Raw genomic sequence first — 24,468 nt, forward strand, 5'->3', positions numbered from 1 at the left:
GTTCAAAAGTCACCTATTTTCTAGCAAGTGCTTCCCCATTCCATTATTAGTTTCTGATTTCTGGGGAAAATATATTTTAGAAAGGTCAAAGTATTTCACTGGAAAAATGAACTATATGTGTGAATGACACAGGCATGACAACGTATAAAATGTGGAAAGGCTGATTTTGCTTAACGGAGCCTCATAAAATTCTCCCAGGGAAACCTATCTTCCCCATGTTACCAAAATGGGGAAAAATCAAGTTAGCAAATCGCATCCTCTCTCCGGCTTCCCCTAAAGCCGTGGAGGATGGCTTCTGTGATTTAGGAGGCCTTTTCCCTCCTTGGTGCCAAGGACTAGCTTTTGCAATATTACCTTGAGGATTTAGCATCTCACCACGGCTGTTTCTGACTCTCCAAAAATGAGGAAGATGAATTATTTAACATCCAGGAAGCACCAGCTGTGTTTGCTCCTAAATGCTGAGCTTCTCCCACCAATGGAATTTACAATTGAAATAGGTTTCTAATCTAAAATGGACTACAATTTTGACAAGCGAACAAGCCTGAAGAGCTTCTCCTCCTCTGAGAGGAGATATTGGCGAGCACGTCTTCGTGGATTTCACTAGGCATCCTAGACATTCTCTGGAGATGAAAGCCTGACGCCCTGCCAAGTGGGCTGAGCACCCCTGACATGCAAGGCACATGCTCCCAGGCTACTGAAGAAGAGGATTTACAACATGCAATATGAGGGCTTCAGGTTAAATAAAGACTATTTTCCTGATGGTCTGTGTTACAGAAGGTGGGAAGAATTCTAAGAGGACTCTTTCCTTCCATGTTCAAAGAATTAGAGTACTGGTTCTCAGTGGGGAGCAATTTTGCACCCTTTGGGTGCTTACTATCTGGAGACACTGTTTTTGTTTGTCGCAACTTGGGAGAGAAAGCCAATACTACCACAGTCTACAGAATAAAGAGCAGGGATGCCCCTAAACACCATATGATACACAGAAAATGAAAAAAGGGTTAGTGGCTCTGTCGTGTTCAACTCTTTGCAACCCCATGGCCTGAAGACCGCTAGGCTCCTCTATCCATGGGATTTCCCAGGCAAGAATACTGCAGTGGGTTGCCTTTTCCTTCTCCAGGGGATCTTCCCGACTCATGGATCAAACCCAAGTCTCCTGCATTGCAGGCAGATTTTTTTTTTAACATCTGGGTCACCAGAGAAGCCTATGATGTACAGAACTGCCGCACAACTAAGAATCATCACACTCAATGTCAAGAGTACCTAGAAATCTTACACAGTTTTTCAGTTCTCATAAATTTGGGATACTCAGGGAGTCCTATAATTCACTGTTTCAAAAGGGCTTTCTATAAGTCTAATTAGTGTACCAGGGCCAGTTTGAGGAAAGAAAATAATTCTCATTTGTTTAATGCAAAAAAAAAAAAAAAAAAAATGCTGACTTACCACCCAGTGGGCACACTCTACAGACTTGCTCTTCTTTTGTCTCAAGTGTTATCCCTATACTTCTTCAGCTGTCTCTAACTTTTGCTTTTGGAACTAGCTCAAATCCTACTTTATCCTTAAAGCTTAGGAAAAGATAAAGGTGATCACTCTTCCGAATTCCTTTCTATAGCAAGCAGTGTCTGCATTCTCATGGGCACTTACTGCCTTATATTCAATGTATACATGTGACATGTTAATGAAGTTGTAAATTTCCTGCTAGTAGGGACAGAAGACTGCTTCAGAAACACAGTCAACTCTGACTTTGCGCATAGTAAGAACTCTATCAATGTTTATTTGTCATGTCTTCAAATATTATGGGTACCCTCAGCATAGTGGTTACTAAATAAAATTTAGAAGAACTTTAGCCGCCAGTTTCCTCCAGTCTAAATTTGGGACAGGAAGAGGTCATTTAAAAATTACATCAAATATGTTTCTACTTACAATGGTTCCTATTCCACAAAACTGGGATGTGGGCTTTGATTTCTGGTCTTTTAAAACACTGGGAATCAGCATGACTTATTAGAAAAAGAAGAACTATTTAGGGTCAATTTAAGTTGTTAATAGAAAAAGGAATAATGAATCGCCATAATAAAGAGAGAGAGTTTTATAACAGAAAAATGTCATGATATTAGGTTTATTAGGACTTTAGAGAGCTATTCCAAGAAAGTGACAGAAATTCGATCAATTAAGTGAGGTGCACATAAATTGAACTTAATAAAACTGCCTAAATTGCTTTGGAAAAGAAATGCTATGGGGAATATACTTTTATTAGTTTTGGGTGAGGATGAATTGTGAGTCCTTTTCCACTTTTAATCTTGAGTTTCCCATGAAAACTTTCAGGAATAACGTTAGAAATATTATGTGCAGCCAAACTAGAGATTGAGAGACCTATATGATCAGTGGTCAACCGTGTGGTCAGTGGTTATAGGAGTAAGAGTGGCTGGCACTGCAACAAGGATGCAGGCTTCTTGTCGTCTGAATAAATTTTGACAAGTTACTTAACCATCTGTGCCTCAGTTTCTTCCTTGTGAAGAGATAAAAAATAATATAAGGTAGCACCTCACTCGACTGCTGGTGAGAACCAAATGAATTCCTGCCTGTTATCTGGAAAGGTAGCAGGTCCACATAACAGAGTCCTGGCTCTTTCACATTGTATGTTAGAACTGCTCCCATGGACCTTCATCACGAACGCCATGGTCCATCCTTGGCTCCAAAAAACTCAAAGAAAGAGAGTTGCCAACTTTCAGTCGTACTATGTGTGAATTCAACAAACAACAACAAAATCTCAGAGAAGTAGTAATTACTAAGATAAGTAGAGCAAAATAAGTGTGGCTTTAGGACAGTTAGACAATTACGTCTCGATTTTCTATCCATAAAGATTGAATTCACTGGGTGATTTTTTAATGCTCCACTTCACTTTGTTAGTACAAAAAATCTTATGAAAAAAGAAGGCACATTTTCATTTTATGTTTCTCAACACAGAGACTTCAAGTCCTAGAATTTGAATATAAACATTAACTCTCCGAAGCATACATCTAACATCCTTTCGATCAGCAAAGACGTGAGATACATTTTGTTGATTTTATTTACCCATCCTGTTCCAGAGAGATTTAACTCATTTGTTTAGTGGAAACAAAATTGCTGATTTACCATCCAAGCAGGCATTAAGTCAGAGATGTTTATTAAATCAGACATTATCCCTCCGGCCCCAAAGTAAGAATTAACCTATTCTTTGCCCTTATTAAAAATGCTCAATGTTTTATCAGTGGTTTTACGATTTTGTTAAGGTAACTGTGGGATTATTTAGCCAGCAAAATGATGCATCTATGTAAGTACAAGGCGTCTTTAATAAATCGTGAAACAACCTTCTTGTACTTGCATAGATCCTTTATTTTTGCTGGTTAAATAATCGCACAATTACCTTACCAGTTACTATCACTTGGGAAGAAAGACCTGAGGATAGGAGGACTTGGGGGGATCATGGAAAGTTCCAGTATCCCACAATCTTCTGGCCAGATCTTGTGGATGGTGAACAACCCTCATGTTTTTCATTTTGATATTTCTTGGTCTGTACCCATAAAAATTTTCTGCTTTGTATTCACTTTTTAAGTCTACCGCATTATTGGGATTTTATGCTGACTTCATAACCTTCAGAGTAACCGATCACAGCAAAACATTTCCCTGCTGACAGAAAGCAGCTCTCCCCTGACCTTAGTTTTAATGAATACATTTCAAAAAATAAAACATTTATTACCAATTGAAATAAGCATTCCTGAAAGACCTCTCCCACCAGGAAAGAGTATTTGTTTTTATTATAGAGCCCTGGAGGATTCTGAATCTAATGCAACACCAGTTCTGGACTTTTCTGTGCTCTGAATCATTTTGAACTAACCTTTAAGATTCAAGTTACCATGCTCTACTGCTACTTTCCCACTTGGCCCTCTTCCTCACTAGTCTGTAGGTTTCTAGGAAAGAGGGTCTGTAACTTTTCTCTATAACTCCAACACCTAGCCCAGTGTCTGAAACAGTATAAGCATAGCATACATTTCTATTGAGAAAAGCTATTCACTGGGGTAAGACAAATACGGAGAGATTGTTTGGATCAGGAAAGATAATTTGTATATCTTTTGAACACAACATTGGTGTTCAAAACTCAGGATACATCAATTTCCCAAAACTTAAAAGTTTGCTAAAAACAAAAAGGCTGTGTAGTAGCAAATGAGGTCTATGCATAACAGAGTATTCAGTTAAACAGAAGTCCAAGAGAAAGTACTGGTCATTTCCAAGGTCATAGGATGATTAAAAAATGATAGCAAAGACCAGTTTTCTTTTTTACTGAAGGAAGAACAAATAGAAATACCTGTTTTAAATAGATATGAGGAGTAATTTTCTTCTGAAGAGATAGTGAGTAGTTTATTGAAGCAATTTATATATAACAGGGCTTTCTGAAACATGTAGGTTAGATAACCTTCCCAGATATCTTTCAATGAAGCCTTGTAAAAATATGTGCACACAAAACAAGGATTAGGTCAAACTCCCTTAAGGCATGTCACAGTAACTATTTGTGAAAAAGTAAGAAAAAGTAAAAAAATACTTTATTCTAGAACAGTAAATAAAAGAAAGGTCAATTCCTTATTTTATTATATATGTTTCTGCAAAATATAAGTATGGATTCAACTCTGTAAAATACTTTTACAGATATTAAGATAAAATATTTAATAAATGAATAAAATAAAATATTTAATAGAAAGTGACCATGGGACACCAAATGTTTGGCTTTCCTTTTGCAATGTATAATTTCCAGTTACTGGTGGCCAGTGTTGCATACCCACATCATTCATATTGATGTAGAAAACATCCTTTCACCTCACTGTACCAGGTGATTTATAATTGCCATTTAAAAATAATAAGAGAGGGAGTATAAGATTTGTGAACCCACTGGGATGCCAATGGAAAGCTTTCTACTGACCCAGGAAGGGCACTTAGATTTTTATGGCTCCTCTGTAGTTTGAACTACTTTAAATATTCATTGCACTTTAATGAACATACTTTTTCTGTAATTAGACATCGTGTTAATATTGTTTTATATGAATGGACTTGCCACACTGATCTGGGGGCGCCAAGATCCGTTTATGAAGGAGTTAGAAGTCTCAGGCTTGCTAAAACTAGAGTTAGCCTTCCCAGAACTCATTCATCTAGAAAAGGATAATAGTATTTTCACAGATGAAAAGATAGAAGGTGTGGGATTTGGTTGAAGATTAAGTAAATTTCAACTAAGTTAAGACTGGGAGTATTTTGAAATTCTTTAATATGATACTCTCCAAGCTTGAGCATGCTCAGTCACTTCAGTTGTGTCTATTTGCCACCCCATGGACTGGAGCCTGCTGGGTCCCTCAGTCCATGGGATTCTCCAAGCAAGAGTACTGGAGTTGGTTGCCGGGCCCTCCTCTAGAGGATCTTCCTGACCCAGGGATCAAACCTGCATCTCTGATCTCCTACATGTAGTTTCTTTACTACTAGCGCCACCTGGGAAGCTCTTTAAAGCTTAATATGGCACAATTAAAAAGCCAAATAGTTAATTCACTTGATCCTTCATTTATTCAATACATATTTCTTTATTTCCTGCTGCTGCTGCTAAGTCACTTCAGTCGTGTCTGACTCTGTGCGACCCCATAGACGGCAGCCCACCAGGCTCCCCTGTCCCTGAGATTCTCCAGGCAAGAACACTGCAGTGGGTTGCCATTTCCTTCTCCAACGCATCAAAGTGAAAAGTGAAAGTGAAGTTGCTCAGTCGTGTCTGACTCCTAGCGACCCCATGGACTGCAGCCTACGAGGCTCCTCCATCCATGGGATTTTCCAGGCAAGAGGACTGGAGTGGGTGCCATTACCTTCCTACTACATGCTTATTACAAAAATAGGCTAACAATGAATAGTATTAATTAACTGGTTACAAAGTAGCAAACACTGTCTCAGGATATGAAGGAATTTAGGTCATCCTAATGGGCTACAGTCCATGGGGACACAAATAGTCCGATACGACTGAGTGACTAAAACACACACACACACAATGGAAATCAAGGAGCTAATAACAGCTTCGTAAGAATTGAAAGCCTATACTTGAAATAGACTTATTTGAGCTATCAAGATTCATTTCCTTTGGCTCTATCACCATAATAATAAATATTTACAGGTTTTCTTATTAATCTCCTGGAAGAAGTATATTAAGAAAGGATGCCTTCTAAAGTGTCAAGGGATATATTTTCCCAATGATTGGCAATCCTGGACATCTTTGGAGCAGAGCAAAATGATTAAGACATCATATTTCTGGCCAATCAATACCGGATTAGGGAATTACAAGACAGAATGAAGTTGTTTACTTTAGCTACAGAGCTCTTGTGGAGGCAGCTTACGTGCCAAGGAAATGGTACTGTGATTGATTGTGTCAAGGCAAATGCTCTCTTTTTTGAGACCCAGATTAAGACTTGAAGTGGAGGGTCAAAGGAAGCGGTATCATTCCCTTATCTTTTCATCCTATGAATCTGTAAAGGAGGTGAGTAGGACAGGGGGATCTTTTTCTGGTCTAAGGTCTCTCAGTGTTTCTCAACCTGGTTATCCACTAGAATCATACAAAGAGCTTAAGAAAACACCAATTCTCAGGCCCCTTCTCCAGAGATTCTGATGCAGTTGGTCTGAGGAAGGGACCCAGACATCATTTAATAGGAAAGTTCCTGAAATGTTCCTTTTGAGAATCATTGAGCTATACCAAATGAAAAGCACTAAAAATCACTTTGTAATAGGACAAGCCACATGGTACTCTTATGAGCTTACTCTTGGCTGTGGTCCTTAACAAAGCAATTTACAGCATTTTGTAGTTGGTCTATAAATAAATCAGGTCCTTCTAATTTCTATCCAAGGTTTTCCTTGGGACACCTGCTCCCCTGGAACTTGTTGACCTAAATTTGTATCGTGCTTGCATAAGTGCATATACTTATGAAAGCTACATTTTAAATCACATAAGAAAATGTTCTTTTTCTCCAGCTTCTGTTGACAAGCCAGAATATTTTGCTTTCTTCCTTTTGTCTGCTAAGGAATGTGGAAATCCAAAAACAGTCCTAGTCTACTCTCAAGATAACAGTAAATGAACAATTAAGTAAATTATGCTACAATCACTTGCCAGGTTTTTGAGCTACAAAAAAATATTATGTAAATTTTTATGGAAAAATTTAACAGTCTCAAGAAAGACATGAACTCTGTATAGCATCTATGTACTTCACAGTCAAAGACTGGAAATCAATTGTTTATAAAATTGGTCAATAGGATTGTGAGTGAGTTTTCACTTGGTGTTTTTATGATGTTGATTTAGATTAAAAAGTTACAATTTATTAAGAAATCACTAAGTGTCTGAAAATTTCAAAATATGGAGAGTAGATACTAAAAACACTTTTAGTGTCATGTAAAAAATATTAATAATACTTTTTTACATAGAAAAACTGGGACAAAAACACTAAATAACACATCTAAGGTCATACAGTAATAAATGATAGAATTAGATTCACACATAGATCTATTTCCTTTTTACTACCCTCTTCATCATTATTTAATAATTTCAAAGGGGGGGCTCAATCAATTAGAGCCTCCCCCATCTCAATCCATTAAAAACTATGACCCATCTCAATTTAAAAAAAAAATTGCTGTTTTAAGCTAAATGGGTCACACTGTCAACGCTTATAACTTTAACATCATCAATAACTTAAGGATGCAGAGCTGAGGGCAAAAAGGGAAGTAAAAATCTTATGTCAATTTAGTTACCAACTACCAAAATATTTTTTCTGTCAAGAAGATGAGTAGGATAACATCAGTTTATAAACAACATTTTGAGATAAATTAACTAAAAATGTAAGTGAACATTGTTTAGCAAGAGACATGCTGATGTGATTAGTTGATAAAAGATGTCTTAAGTTTCATAGCCTAGAAAGGATCTAAGTCCTTAAAAATAATCCCCAAGGGCACAATGGTTGAAAAGAATGTAATGATAATAAAGTCAAGCAGCGAGTACCAGTTTTGTGTGCTATTCCCTTAGAGAGGCATGCTTGATCTACAAAGAGGGGTCATTAAGCTAGTGCAGCCACTGAGCTCCTCACGCCCCCCAGGGAGCCAAGCAGGGTGTTTGTCTCCAGGGGCACTTACTGGGGCCCCACTGACCCTAACCTCACGCTCCGTTGTTCAGGCTCTGCCTTGCCCACCCAGGAGTCTGTTCTAGAGAAATCATCCCCCAAACTGCATTGTGCAAGAAGACCTGGAACCTGGGAAGGGAGAAATGACATGCTAGACTTTTTGTCCCTTTCTTTTACAATATTGCTTCTGATTTATGTTTTGGCCTTTTGGTCAGGAGGCATATGGGGTCTTAGTTTCCCGACCAGGGTGTCGAACCGGAGCCTCTGCATCACCAGGAAAATCCTTCCCATTTCTTTCTAAGCAAGAAATGTGAAATGAAAAAAAAAAGAATATATGGACATATATACATATATATACATATGTATATGGAGAAGGAAATGGCAATCCACTCCAATATTCTTGCCTGGAAAATCCCATGGATGGAGGAGCCTGGTAGGCTACAGTCCATGGGGTCACAAAGAGTCGGACACGACTGACAGACTTCACTTTCACTATACATATGTAATTATATAAGTTTACCAAAAAAAATGTTGATTAAAATATACAACAGAATGGTGATTTCTTGCTTTATAAATAAAAGATGACTTGCAGATAAATTACAAACAGAAAGTTTATCAGTGCAGGGATGGGGGACTCATTACCTATTTTTAAATTGTTTTTGAGAGTAATTTTAGCAGTTTTGTTCAAATGATCCTTTTTTAAAGACTTATTTTTCTGAGTGGAACATATGTCACAAGAGAGGATAACAACAGCCCAATAAAAACATATCTGGTTATTAAAACAAGCTTGATAATCTTAAAAGAAAAATAAGAAGGGTTCTAAGTAGCCCATGTGCTTAGTGCTGGTGCACAGACGTTTAAGAGCATGCTTCATCTTTGATTTTAATGCCACATTTCATACACAGAAAGGGTAACCGATCCTGTCTAGGGGTTTAGCTTTGGCTTGCTAATATTCTCACTGAACAAATTTTCACTAACCTGCTGCATCATCTATTTTCTTTCTTCCTCCCTCCCTTCCTTTCTGACATAGGACTTCTGCTCTTCACTTTTTTAACCAATTCCCTTAGTTTTAAGAAATCAGTTTCACTCTTTACCATCACATGAATAGAAACGATAAAATCTCTTTACATTTTATGACCTTCAGTATTTCTGCTTAGGAAGTGTGAAAGTGTTAGTGTCTCAGTCACATCTGACTCTTGGCGACCCCGTGGACCGTGGTCTGCCAGGCTCCTCTGTCTGGACCGTGGTCTGCCAGGCTCCTCTGTCCACGGGATTCTCCAAGCAAGAAAACTGGAGTGAGTAGCCATTCCCTTCTCCAGGGGATCTTCCTGATCCAGGAATCGAACCTGGGTCTCAAGCATCGCAGGAAGATTCTTTACCATCTAAGCCACTAAGAAAGTTGAATTTCTGCTTATGATACTCTCAGTCCTACATTTAGCATGGGTAGCTAAATAAATATCCCTCTCTCCAATCGAATGATTCTCAAAATTGAGTAATTGAGGGACCCTTTTAAAAAAGAAGCAAACAAAAGTCTTCTGAAACTATTCTGTGGACCGAAATTATTTTATGTATCATAAATTAATGTTTTCAATATAGATATGGTTCTGGCAAATGTGGGCAGTTTTCTTTTTTAAATTTTTAAAAATTGAGATGGAAGTGACATATCACACTGTATTAGTTTTAAGTATACAATATAATGATTTGATATGTTTGAATATTGCATTAGTTAACATCCCTCTTTTAGTAACCTTCAAATATACAATACAGCATTGTTAACTATAGTCACTGTACTGCACACTGTATCCCCAAGACTTATTTATCTTATAACGTAGTTTCTTTAATTATAGTTCCATTTATGTATAAATATTTTCATCTTCTCATAGATAAAATATAAAACAAAAGACGTCTTCTAAATGGAATATTTATTTAGTGCAGTTTTGAATGGGTTTCTTTCATTTATCCATTCAGTTTTCATTTCACTAGCAAATGAAGACTTGGAACTATTAAAATGACCAGTGTAAGTTATGTTTCCTCAGGACAGAATACACATATGAAGTCATATGAAAAGGAACTTAAATTTCATCTGCTTGCATCCCTACTTGAATAAGACAGAAACTCTGGCCCCTGAAAACTTTGACCCATTCTGGGAGTCTTTAGAATATCTTTGTGCTGTGCTAAGTCGCTTCAGTCGTGTCCAGTTCTGTGCCACCCCATGGACTGTAGCCTATCGGGTCTCTCTGCCCATAGGATTCTCTAGGCAAGAATACTGGAGAGGATTGCAATGCCCTTCTCCACGGGATCTTCCCAACTCAGGCACCGAGCCTTCGTCTCTTACACCTCCAGCACGGGCAGGCAGATTCTTTACCACTAGCACCACCTGGGAAGCCCCTAATATCTTTATTATTTCCCAAATTGGCTTTCACGCTCTGCTCTCTGGCCCCCTGGCTGATGGTGACTCCTGTGCATTACAACCGGGGCTAGTCCCCTGGCATTCTGAAGTCTGTGCGTGGGTCTTCAGATGTGACTCTGTGAGTTCCCACTGTGCTACGCTGCCAGATAAAATACAGGACGCCTAGTTAAATCTGAATTTCAGATAAGTGAAGAATGCAATATTTAGAACATACTTATACTAAAAACGTAAATTTTTGTTTATCCCAAATTCAAATTTAACTGGACGTTCTGTATTTTTATTTGCTAAATCTGGTAACCCTTCCAGGTGCTCAAGCTGCCTCCCTGCAGGCTCTCCTGAGCTGAAGTCACACGTGTACCATGTACAAGTGGAGAAAGACTCTCCCTATTCTTGTGGCCCCTTGTTTCCTAAGCCCCAAACAATCTTGCTTGTGGCTCATGCATCTCAGGACTACTCAGAGAGGCAATTCTCAATGACGTTACCAGTAGCTATCTCTCTTTAAGGTTTAGGCACAGCCATAGAAGGCAATGGCACCCCACTCCAGCACTTCTGCCTGAAAAATCCCATGGACGGAGGAGCCTGGTAGGCTGCAGTCCATGGGGTCACTAGAGTCAGACACGACTGAGCGACTTCACGTTCACTTTTCACTTTCCACTTTCATGCATTGGAGATGGAAATGGCAACCCACTCCAGTGTTCTTGCCTGGAGAATCCCAGGGACGGGGAGCCTTGCTGGGCTGCCGTCTATGGGGTCGCACAGAGTCGGACACGACTGAAGTGACTTAGCAGTAGCAGCAGTATAGAAGGGGAAGGGGATGACAGAGGATGAGATGGTTGGATAACTCGATGGACATGAGTTTGAGCAAGATTCAATAGACAGGGCGGCCTGGCGTGCTGCAGTCCATGGGGTCGTAAAGAGTCGGATATGAATGAGCAACTGAACTGAACTGATAGAAGGGAAGGCTGGCTGGGATGGGCTTTTTTTCCTGTTTGCTTTCAACTTCCCCACATACCAGCTGGCTCCACGTAGGCAAATCAATGTATGTAGTGAAAGCTACCAGCTCTACATCAGGCACATACAGTTTAACAAAGACTTCTTAGAAGTCTACAATACAAGTTAGAGTGTGATTAAGGAAATTGCCATCAAAGTACCTCTTAAAGTGTATAAAAGTGGGTTCTACCTTTGGAGGCACTTTGGAGAAGTTCCATGGAAAAAGCAACTTTTAAGAGATGTGAATTTGACAGTGTGAAAGAAATTCCAAGCAAAAGGAACATTATGAATGAAGGTAAGAAAACAGGAAAATTCAGGGTGGGTTTTCTTTGGTTTGGTTGCTGCATAAGATGTACTGCAACCTGAAACTTCAAGTAAAGTTAGAGGCCTGGCTAAGCAAAGTTCTCAATGGCTATGGTCAGGAGTTTGCCATTTCTTCTCTAGGCAATGAGAAACTTTTGCAGGATTTGGTTAGAGGAAAATATATCAAGAGATGTATAACCCTATTACACAGGTTAGGTTCCAGGTGAGAGAAATCATGTGATAGAGACTAGATTATTACCTAGATAAAACAGATACAAGGTAATGAAAACCCAAGGGAGAGACAGTGAGAAAGAAAAGGAAAATAAATTTGAAAAGGAGAACTTAGTCTTCAACCTTGCTAATCCATTATAATCAACAGAGGAGATTTAAAAAATTTCAGTGTCCATGTCACCTCTTTACTGAGAACCTCTGGAGATGAGATCCACATATCAGCATCATTAAAGCTCCCCTCATGATGCCTACATTCAGCCAAGACTGAACATCTCTTCTGCACAAGAGAAGTTCTCATATTTCAGCAGGAATCAGAAGCACCTAGAGGGCTTGTGGGACCCAATCCTCAGTTTCAGCAGATCTGGTCCAAGAATGCACATTTCTAACAAGCTTTCAGGTGATCAGGATACTACTGATCTAAGGGCCATCTTGGCCTAGAATGAATCAGCTCCTACTGTTCATGTCTCTGCTGGGTGGGAGTCTAGGGAAGGGAAGAGTTAATCATAGTGACTGAGCCCGAGTAAACGACAGAATAGAGATGCCATTCAAGGAGTTATAGACGTGGAAGAGAACTGATGTTTGGCTTGAATGAGAATATTGAGAACACACCAGGAAAAAGACTGTTCCGTGGGAATAATTATAACTGTGGAAGTAGCAAGGGGAGTCAGCCAGTAAGAAGCAAAGAGACATCAGAGATGTAAGAGGAGAACTGAATGTCACAGAAACCCAGAGGGGATAAAGGGGTCAAGGCTAGCTGTGCTGAAAGTGACAAGAATATACAACTTCTGAGATATTTCCAGACCCAGTGGACACTGAAACCAAGGTCTCAGTTTCCTTATTTGTTCATTACTGTCCTTAGCAAAGACATGTCACATTCAGAATGAAGGCAGCTCAAGTTCTTTGGAGCAAAAATCAGAGGAATCTATGCCTGTCATACTCTACTTACTAAGGAAATAGCAATGACTATAATAGGATAGAAACAACTTCAGTTTTGAGGACTGAAACAAAAAAATATTCATCTAATCAAGAGATCACTATAGAGAATGGACTGGTGCTTGTCAAGGGGGAGGGAAGTGGGAGAAGGTTGGAATGGGAGTTTGGGATTAGCACATGCAAAATGCTATATACAGAATGGATAAACAAGGTTCTATTGTATAGCATGGGAAACTATATTTAATATCCTGTAATAGAGCATAATGGAAAAAAATATGAAAGAGAATATATATATTATTACTGAGTCACTTTGCTGTACAGTAGCAAATAACACATTGCAATTCATCTATACTTCAATAAAAGATAAATTAAAAAAAAGAGTTCACAAGAAAAATCAATTAACCAATTCTGAATAAGGGCAGAATATCAGTGCTCGAAGAGCTAAGCTGAGAGTGTTTGTTAAGAATTTGCAACAAATAAGGTACTGTTCTAAGTGCTTTATACTCTTCTTGCTCAGTGTGGTCCAAGGACCAGAGGCCTCAGCTTGCTAGAAATGTAGAATTTCACTCCATCCCAGACTTATTAAATCAGAATCCACATTTTTGTCAAGATCTCCAGATGACAATCAGAATTTGAGAAGCCCTTCTTTAATTAGCCAACTGAATGATAAGAAGTCGGGGTTATGATGATAGAACTGAGTTACAGAGAAGTTAAAACATCTGAACAAAGTCATAGAGCTAATGGGACAGAGTAAAGATGTAAACTGGACTATCAAGCTTCACAGATCTTGATCTAAACTGTGTGACAGCAACTCTTAAGAAATTCTCAACACAGCCCTTAGCACCTCCACCATGACAGCGTTTTACTTCCACCCACAGTGGCTTTCATTCAATGTACCTAAGGTACTAGATGCTTCACCATCTAACCTCGACATCAGCTCACAGTTCCTTGCTCAAGAAAGTTGAGCAAGAGCCCACGACTTGGTATCCTCCTTTCACTGTTGGTGTGTGTCCTTAGTCCTTGGTGACCCCGTGGACTGTAGCCCGCCAAGCTCCTCTGTCCATGAAATTTTCCCTCTCACAGCACCAGGCAATTTTCCTCTGTGATAATCTGTAATGATACATTTATCTGATTTTTGTCTTTTGTATTAGACTCAAGCTCCTGGAGGGTCATGCATCACATCTCTTTTTGTTCTTTACTCAAGTCTCCAGCACCCAACACAGGGCGTGGCACAGAGCAGACACAATCTGTTACATTAGTTGAATGGCTTTATTTAAATTTTTTTTACTGAAGGATAACTGCTTTACAGAATTTTGGTGTTTTCTGTCAAACCGCAGTATGAATCAGCCATAGGTATACCTATAGTTGAATGGCTTTGAGTCTAAGGTGCACCTCACCTACTTTAGCATGATCCACGGTGACAATCAGAACTGAACATTCTCTTCCTCCACATAGGCGGAGGTGAGGTGAGAGAACAGACCTGAATGTTCAAAGGGCAGAGAGAACTTTGAGGCTGATTATGATCCACAGTGACAATGTACCGAGTGCTCAATGTCCAGGCAAGCCTCCATCTACCCTGAACACCTGGAACTGCTTTAAGACCCTCCTGAAGCTGTAAGAACCCTTTAAACAGGTTTCTGTTTTCCAGAAGCCGAGTCATCCTCTGCCTTTAGCCTTTGAGACAGCAGAGGGAAGTAAGCGTGGCCCAGATGAAGCCTCTTCTTGTAGAAGGGGATTTCTGAAGGGAAAACATCGGCTGTTCCAACGCAAAGCCTGTAACTAAACAGACTCATTCATTTTAAGTGCTGCTCATCAGGTACCTTTCAGAGGCCCTGAATTTCCCTGAATTACAGAGAATGAGCCTTGATTTCAATGAATGGCTTTGCCATAATAATCCTGTCTGAGAAAGGCATGGATTGCAAAGCCACTTCAAAAATCTACTCCACTCTAATTTTGTGTTTCACTTTCCCCAAATACCCTTGTGCCTATGTATAGTTCCTATACCTTGTGTTCCCATATAATATTAACATGATTAGGCTAACGAGGGCTTAATGCTGCTACTGTTGTAAACTAATCGCAAAGAGGCTTGAGAAAATCGCTGCTGATTTTTTTTCTTAAAGATACGGTTAGATTTAATTTCAACGTTTTTGGAAAATATTGACCGACAGTAATAGGCTTTAAGCTCAACCAGGTGACGGGCCCAACCACAGAGGATAAGGGTGAGCCTTTCTGTGTGGACTAGCTGCTTGATAATTCTCTGGGCATTTCTCTAATGTCTTTATCACATGTCTACATAAGATGGTGCAGGCTCAATTACTCAATTTTCTTAGGGTGTGTTTGGTCTAAGTCAACACACGTGACTTCAAACTCAACCTGTGAATAGGGAACACTAATGTGAACCTTGCATCTGAGACTTGAGTTTCCCAAAGTCTCAGGGGCCTGTGAGTCACTTGGGGAGCTGGTTAAAACACAGGTTTTGGTCAGTAGGTCTGTGGTAAGACCTGGGATATTTCCATTCCCAGTGAGTTTCCCCAGGGATGCTGATACCACTGGTCAATACAGAACACTTTGAGGAAAAAGGTTTTAGAAACAAAAAGAAATTAATTCTGTAGCTTACAATACAGCTTGGCACGCTTTTAAATAAGAAGCATTGCCATAATGTTTCTGGGTGCCAGGGCTGTGATAGCTGTCTCCCTGTCCCCCAGCAGCCTAGCAGAAACAATCCAGAGATAGGAGTCGCTTCTGTGACCTCTCCATGCGGAAGGGGCTTGACCTGTTTGTTGAACTAAGTTAGGGAAGAAACAGGCCTGCTGTTTAATCTAGAGCTGTGTCATAAAAATCCAGAATCTTGGAATTTCCAAATGTCTCCTTTAAAAATGCTGATATTGAGCATGTGAAGAAATGTCTGGATGTATCTGGAATAGGTATGCACATCTGCTGATCAATCAACTCTAAAACTGAGATAAAACCAATGTGTTCCAATCATGTCCAACAGACATTTCTCCAGGCAAGAATACTGGAGTGGGTAGCCATTCCCTTCCCCAGGGGATCTTCCCAACTCAGGGATAGAACCCCAGTCTCCTGCATTGCAGGTGGATACTTTACCATCTGAGCCACCAGGGAAGCCCTATCATGCTGTGAGGGCTAATGGGTTAAAATGAAAATATTCTCCTAACACAATATATTCTGAAAAGCACAACACCATAGCTTGTTTCAGTTATAATAGCATTAAAGTAGAAAAAGATTCAGGACAAAGCTATTAAATTTAAGTATTGCTTAAAGCAATACTTAAGAGCAGTGACAGCAAAGGAATGTTTGTTTTTTCTTTGTTTAGGGGGCAGACATGGCTCTAGGCCCTCCTACACTTCCATCTTGCTCCGTGTGTCCACTCCAAGCCCTTGGTGGTTCTGAACCACTGGATCAGCTCAGCTGAGGGTAAGAAAATTAGAAGGGAGAAAGTCATTTCTCTGCTCTCTAAAAAATTCTACCTTAATGCTTGTATTCCAAAACTATGGAAAGAAGCATGAATAAGTACTTATGAAATTTACCTAATGTAGTTTAAAGTAGGTCTTTGTTGAAGCCAACCAGAATCTGTGTCCCAATACCAGGCAAGATTTTTGCCCACCTGGTTGCTCAGAAAAGTTTAATGCCTGAACTGATCCTGATACAGTGGCTTGGAAATATATGTACAACTATTTAGTTAGGAAACTATGATTATTGCTTAACAGCATTGTTCAAATCTAACTAATCAAGACATCTACTTCACTCCAGAGAAGAAATATTCTAGAAAAATCTCCAGATCTACTGCGATGATATTTATCTATGGCATGGTGGAATGTCACAGAGAAATCCCAGAGCTTGAGGCACAGATTGGTGACGAGACTTGTCCAATGTCACATAACTGGTCTTTACAGAACTAGGGTCAGAACTCAGGTCTCCTGAATATGTCTCAATTTAGTCTGCATTGTATTATCCCATCATATCTCATCAATTCTATTTCCTGATGCCAATTTTAAACAGAAGGACTCAAGCCTGCCTGGCACATAAGACCCTGGCTTGGAACTCGGTCACCTAACAGGCTTTCCACTCTCAGTGGATCATTAGTTTGTTCTGAGTTGATGTGAAATAATATGAAAGGTGAAATCACATGTTGGTAAGGAATCTGTTAAATTGTTTGTGGCAAATCCATGTACAATATGGATGGTAGACAGATACTACCTGCTCAGTCGTGTCCGACTATTTGCGATCCCATGGACTGTAGCCCGCCAGGCTCCTCTGTCCATGGACTTGTCCAGGTAAGAATCCTGAGTGCGTTGCCATTTCCTCCTTCAGGGGATCTTCCAGACCTGGGGATCAAACCCTGCATCTTTTGCATTGGCAGGTAGATTCTTTACCACTGCAGCACCTGGGTCAACATCGGAGTTTACCCAGACTGGAAGTATTACTCCTTTGTGGGTTAGTGAGGGAAGAGAAGCTTCACTGCACCTTCATCTGGGCTGGTCTCTCCAGTAAGCAAGGGGACTGGTATGAGAGAGCAGTGGTCACAGTGTGGATTTGAGATGGCTTGGGAGTTATAACCCTAGTTCTTCCTTAGTACAAGGGGTTGCTATCTCAGAGAAAGATGCAGGATATGCAAGGACCCAATACAGTATTCATAGTTAAAAATATCAACTTCAGTGTCAGACAGACCTGGATTTAAAGCCCAGCTCCAACATGCACTAACATGGGGTCCTCTTAAAATTTACTTAATCTCCTGGTCTTTAGGTTTAGGTTCCCAACTCATAAAATGGGAATTAAAATATTCTTCCTGATTCATAAGCTTGCAAAAATGACATGCTGTGTATGAAATACCATGTCAGTTAAGACACAAACTATGTACTCAATAAGGTAGTGATTTTTTTTTTTTCATTATTAAGAGAGAGAATTAGGAATGCAAACTTAAATCTAAGAGAAGATCCTGACATAGCTAGTTTTTAAGGTTTTAGAATGAATTAGGGAAAGGAGTCTATGGAATAACTTTTCTTGGAAATCTTTAAAAGTAATGCTTGTTTTTTACTTTTCATGTTGGCTTTAACTGCCCTTCCATTAAGATTGGCATTGCACTAAATAATTAATGGCAACAACAGCTTCCAAATTAGGAAGATGTACTCAAAATGTGCCCAGAGAAACACTCTTTTAAGAAGCAGGAAAATCTATCTTTGTTCCTCTTCTTAAATGTGGTACCTTGGAAAATATATACTTCACTTAAACATCTGTTCAGAGGTATGTATTAATGGAATTTAATGGGGAGGACAGGCTACAGGGGATTGTTTCACTTCTTTCTTACCATTTGTCATGGACCACATTTCTCTGCTTCTTCATTACTTGGCCTTTTTCAGTGGCAAAATTAAAGAAACAGGGACATATGGAAGTTGGTACTTTCTTAGAACTAGCCAGATGGAAAAGTGAGGTCATCATGGCCTACCTAAGAAGTAAGGAAATATTACCTGTAACCACCTGAGCCCCTGGAATTATAATGACAATATGTTTTGGAGTCCAGAGCAGTCCTTGCTTAAGGATTTTGAGTGCCTGTCTCATTTTAATCAGGAGACTGGTTCCAACACTATGTGTTTAATTTCAAAATTCAGCCTGGCTACACTATATCAATTTATACAATATGTATGCTTAAATAAGTGGGAAAAAATGGCCCCTGAATTAGTAGGGTCAAAAAATTTATAGAAATCTGGAGCGTGTAGAGAATATCTTTAAAGTAAAAGCACATCATAGAAGTTTGAAGGTTGATAATAGCTTTGTGATGTTACAGTATAAATGAACACATTAGTCAATGGACTAATCAATGATGTAAATATTGCCTGCATAGAACTGTACAGGTTGGGTTTGGGGGATGTGAATAGTACAGAAGGAATGTAAGACTTGAGCTTTGTGCCCGCTCAGGGATATAATAACATAAAGAATATAAAGACAGGCACAACAGTAGAGTTGGTATTATATAGGTGTAGGGATTTCTGATCATGGCTCCTTTCCCACACAGCATTTGAAAGTATATATGTTTCTTCTGTGGTATTCTAAGCTGACTGCTCCTTTTTTCATATCATCTTTATCTGAGCCTCTCTTTAGAATTCCATAGCAGCAACTTTCTGTGTTCCTGCCTGTCTGGATCACCTTGTCAAGATAATCATGTTTATCAGAAGTTCTAAACCTTTTTGTGCTCAGAACTACTTGGGTGTCTTAATAATATTTGGAAGATGTCCTTCCAATTGTCATAACCTAAGCTTTCTGACCTCTGCCAAAAAGCTTTCTGTCCTAAGCTTTCTGTCAATCAGTGTTTATACATCTTCAGACTATCCCCAGGCTCTGACCTACTGATCCTTCTATGTCAGGAGATTGCCAGTTCCTATCCACACCATCCTGCCCCTGCTATTTATTTTGAATTTTCCCTCAACTATTGATTCTCTGTCCACCAATGGCATTATCCAGCACTGAAATTTTCCATACTGGCCAGAGTTGGGAAGATTGGTGACCCAAGTGTAGCAGATGAAAGCAACATTAATTAAAGGGCCAAAAACTGTGAATATAAAATTTCTCTCAAATATCATACAACAGAAGTTCTCAAAGTTTACTATGGGTCAGCATCCTAGGGACATTCTTTGAGCATCACTGTTATGTATGAATTAAAATCATTTCCATATCACATATAAACAAAACAAAAGGCCATCTCACTTCGCTCTGTGTGAGGGAGTTCTTCACCTGAAAGTCCCTGGAGACTCTGATAGGATTCTAGGTGTCCCTGGAATTCCACCAGTTGTACTTCATATTACATTAGCATGTGTGATATTCCATCTGGATGCTTCAGAGAACCCACTGCTCTCAGAAAGTGAAAGTGTTAGTCGCTTAGTCGTGTCCAACTCTTTGGGACCCCATGGTATGTCCAAGGAATTCTCCAGGCAATACTACTGGAGTTAGCTGTCATTCTCTTTTCCAGGGGATCTTTCCAACTTGGGGATTGAACCTGGCTCTCCTGCACTGCAGGCAGATTCTTTACTATCTGAGCTACCAGGGAAGCCCACTCCTCTCAGAAGACATTTACCCCAAAATACCTTAAGGACCCCACTGACTGCATGCAGAAAGAGTCAAGCCAATGCACTGGAGGACACATTGATATTATTGATAGAATGTAGCAGAAAAAGGGCTTTGTATATCAGATAGCCAGTGTATAATTCTCCTGTTCTTATGGTTAGCAGAATAATTCCACTAATACTACGTGGCCCTTTGTAATCAATTACTCCATTCTTTTATGATTATCCACTGATTCCTATCAAGATGTAGATGAACCAACCAATCAGCCAGAAAGTTTAGATGGAGAACCTCTGGACCCAAAGATTAGAGTCCCTGCTTACAGATAATCAAGGGAAGGACCTTGGCATCGACAATTAAGACCCCTGAGGGTAAGAACTTTGCTTTTCTTGCTGCAGACTTGTCCCATGTGCCTAGAAGAGCATCCAGTAAATCATAGGAGTACAGTCAGTCATTATTAAAGAGGTGAATTAGAGGCCTTAGGAGTTTGTATCACACATATCATAATGATATTGCTGGATAAATAAAATGCCCATGGTGGCTGATTGGACAGAGCCCTTACACCTGGAGAGTACTGCTGACTAAACTAAATAAGGGGCTCAATTAAGCCTGCATATTAATAAACTGCAAACTTGCTTCAATAGGGAAAACAAATTGAAATTTAAATATGTCACAATTTCAAATCTTTCTTTACACCTGATGTTTGACATAGAAAAGAACTCAGATAAAGACAGTAGGTGAAGATCACCTCTTCACTGCGTCCTTCTCTTGAACGAGCAATAATGTTGATGGAAAGGGTCTGGGAAATGAAAAGCATGCAACCCGACCACATCTATTCATCATGCTCCCTTCAATAAGTGTGAGGCAGGCAAGCCCTTACCTAGATTTCAAGCTAATGAATCATCTGTCTAGTCTCACTAAACTCCAAGGGACTGCTCCTGTGAACAGGGGGCTGAAACCTTGTCAGCCTCTGGATCCATAAACAAGGGAAATATGTTAAAAGGACGCAGGTTATGGGATTTTCTGAGGAATCCCTAGTTTCCAAGTGCATTAATTTCTCCTTCGATTCAGGAAAAAGAGCCCTTTACCTCAAAAATCCTGAGAAATTAATTTTTCTAAATTGTGTACAGATGCTGATTGTATCAAATAAATTAATAGAAATATTAGCAATTTGCTATATCTGGCCACCCATTCATTGAAACTGGGATGACTTCTATCCCATGATTTCCCTAGAAGCACACACACATCCTCATACACATTAGAAGAAAGAAAATTCCTTCTTCTTGGGAAACACCTGCCTTGGGAATTCTTGACTGTGCAGCCTCTGAGCTGCTCAGGGCTGAGCATACAAATGGTGCAGTGACTTTTTTGGAAGTCACATTTGTCCCTGAAACTTCAGTCACCTGGAGACTGCATGCCTCATTGCCTGCAGCAGCTTAGTCCTGACAGTGTGGAATGAGTTTAGAAATCTCATTTGAGCAACAAAATCTGAATTGAGAGTTTAAACAGTACTGTCTATTTAATGCCACAATTATCATTCATGGCAACTTTTGCTGACTGTGGAATTTTTTCTTTTGCTATTGGGCTATTATAATAATCTTGCTTTGGTTTGGATTTAGTGTCTGTGTGTGTGGCGGGGAGGAAATAACAGGACTCAGTTAACTACTACATCAGTAAGCTGCACATCTCCATTTTCACACAGAGAAAATTCCTGCTTCTTTCCCTGTGCAAACACACACACACATAATTCCTGGAATCCTTAGCCATTCATACCCACTGCTTCCAGACACACACTCGCAGGGCAGCCAAGCACAAACTCCCTACATGTCAAAATCAAGCAAGGCTGAAGATGTAAAGGGGTGGATATGGCACCAGGTGGGATGTGTAATCAGTAATAAGAAATACATCGAGCCCCAGAATGAAAAGAAATCCCCCAAATTGTTCAGGATTCCCCCTCCCCCTTCCATTCACTGATTTATTAACCCTGAACAAAGATGTAATTGCAGGGTCTCAGAAACAACTTTTTTTTTTTTTTTTGTCCATTTTTTTTCTCATTTTTGGCATTTGTTTGGCTTTGAATTGCTTAATATCTAGTCATGCCATTTATTGCCTGTTTTCTTCACTCGTTGCCCATCGTTCCCCACCACCCCGCCAAAATGAGAGAAGCATCAGCTTCTGAGTCTTAAGGATGAGACCTCTGCATTTTCTTTGCTTGTTTAGGGCAAGAAATGAAGTGCTGCCTCTTTAATTGGCAGAAGCATGCAGGAGGAGCATACCTTTAATTTAGTGTTGGGATACCTCACTTGCACCCTGGCTGTTGTCTTATTGGAGACGGCAGCCTGCCTGAGATCCTCTAGCACTGAAATAATATCATCCAGTACGCATTTCTTATCCTGATTTCTCAACACACACAGATGGGAAAAAGTATAATTATAGCCCTTGTAGTTCACCTTCATTTCCAGCACGGCTCGATGGGTCTGCAGGATCCCCTCAGCCTGGAGCAAAATATTGTCCCCGGGTGGGGAGAGGAGGATCACCCTGCCATACCTCCCGGGGGTGTGTAAGTCCGAATAGAGCTGGCTTTTGGACTGGTCCAGGGGGAAAAGGCTGCTGGCCAGGCTGCGCTCGATCTTGGCCAGGCTGTGGCTGGGAGCGACCAGGCGCTCCAGGTCGCCCTCGGGCTGGAAGCGGTTGAGCGCGCTGAGGCCGAAGGTGATGGTCAGGACTGCGGGCACGGTGAGGAAAAAGACCGGGTGCCGGCTCACGCACAAGCCCAGCCTGTGGCAGAACGACTGGAGCCCTCTGCGAAGCACCTGCCGCAGCATCCTCCACCAAATCCAGCTCGCAGGCGCTCCCGGCCGTCTTAAAAAGCACATGTGACATGTGTAAGCGCCGGGCTACCCCGCTTCTCTCCACGCCCCCCCGCCCCGTCTTACCCGCTCCGGGTCGGCCCCCCGCCCCACAGCCGCCGCCGCCTCCCCGCCCCCTCCGCGCTCCCCGCGCCCCCCCCCCCCTTCCTCCGCCCGGTCTTTCCCCGGCCCCACCTCCATGCGCTCCTACTACTCTTTCAAACACTGCAGCAAGTTGCAGCAAGGCGGGCAGATAGAGACCGCGCGCGCGGGGGTGGCCGGCGGGCGCTGCAAGGGCCCCCGGGCCCACCCCTCCCCGCCCGCCCCGGCCGCCTCCCGCGCCCCCTTCTCACCGCATGAGCAGCGATCCCGCGGTCTAGCCCTTCATCTCGGTGCTGCAGTCCCCCGGTCTCCCTCTCTGGAGCTGGTTCCGTGCGGAGCGTCCCACAGATGTGAATTTCCTCTTCGTCCCGGTGGGGTTCGGCGCCTAACTGGAACCATGTGGCTCGGTGTTGTAAGAAGCAGACATGTGCCCCACGAAGGGGGGGTGGGGGGCGGGAGGAGGGAGAAGAGGAGGGCGGGAGCGCGGGATGGAGGGGGGTGGGCAGCTAAGCTTTTCCTTTTTTTAAGAGGCTAACAGTTATTTTTAGAGTTTTGTTTTCCCTCTTCCTCCTTCCCCTCCGGAGTGAATGGAAGAGGAGATGGGGAAGGCGCCGCCGGCCCATTGGAGCTGTGGCGATGGGAGCCTCAGAAGCGGGGTGCGGGGGGTGTGTGGAAGGAGGGACTCGAGGGCTTCCGGAGGAGGCAGCCTTTTCGCCCCTCCAGTTTCCCTGGGCTCTCGAATTCGGCTTGTCGGACCAAGAAAAGGAGCTGAGAGAATGATGCTGCATTTTTAACACACCACACAGCTTGCAAGGGATTTCCTTCCACGCTATCTTTCCCCGGGCTGCAGAGACCCCATCTATTGGCGGTGCGTTGGGGCTCTAGGGATCCTTCCTTGCTCTGGTGATTGGAGAGGAGGCATTTGCCAATAGCAGTCGCCTTTGGTTTTGGGTGTGTGTGTGTGTGTGTTTGTGTGTGTGTGTGTTGGGAAGTGAAGATCCGCAGGCAATATGTGGTTTCTCATAAAATATTGCATTCACTTCCGTACTTTTGAAGTTTAGGACCAAAAGTTCCTAAAATTGGTTTTAGTCTTTTTCTCCCATTTCGCCTTCTGCCCCTCATCCTTGAGGACTGAGAACCTATCTGATTTTTCTCCTCGGAGGGAAATTCCAGAAACAAAAGTTTTGGGACGCCTAGCGCCTAGTCTTTGTTTGAAGAAAGAAGGTGAGCTAGGTAGAAGGGATACACATTGGAGTCAGTTAATGTATAAAACCGGAGAAGGCAATGGCACCCCACTCCAGTACTCTTGCCTGGGAAATCCCATGGACAGAGGAGCCTGGTAGGCTGCAGTCCATGGGGTCGCTAAGAGTCAGACAGGACTGAGCGAGTTCACTTTCACTTTTCACTTATTTCATGCATTAGA

General features: G+C 41.2%; 1 protein-coding gene across 1 annotated transcript in view; it reads right to left on the bottom strand.

Annotated features, from left to right (window-relative positions):
- The window catches only part of PTCHD4 (patched domain containing 4), a 196,840-nt gene extending 173,151 nt beyond the window's left edge, over positions 1-23,689 (bottom strand). The window contains exons 1-2 of the mRNA NM_001424828.1: positions 23,297-23,689; positions 22,545-22,956 (exon numbers count right to left, since the gene is read on the bottom strand). Of these exons, the coding sequence (NP_001411757.1) occupies positions 22,545-22,956; positions 23,297-23,301 (417 nt within the window). The 5' untranslated portion in view covers positions 23,302-23,689. The remainder of the gene's footprint in view (positions 1-22,544; positions 22,957-23,296) is intronic.
- Between the last annotated feature and the right edge of the window lie 779 nt (positions 23,690-24,468).

Source organism: Bos taurus, chromosome 23 (genome assembly GCF_002263795.3).
Source record: "Bos taurus isolate L1 Dominette 01449 registration number 42190680 breed Hereford chromosome 23, ARS-UCD2.0, whole genome shotgun sequence".
Classification (NCBI taxonomy): Eukaryota; Metazoa; Chordata; class Mammalia; order Artiodactyla; family Bovidae; genus Bos; species Bos taurus.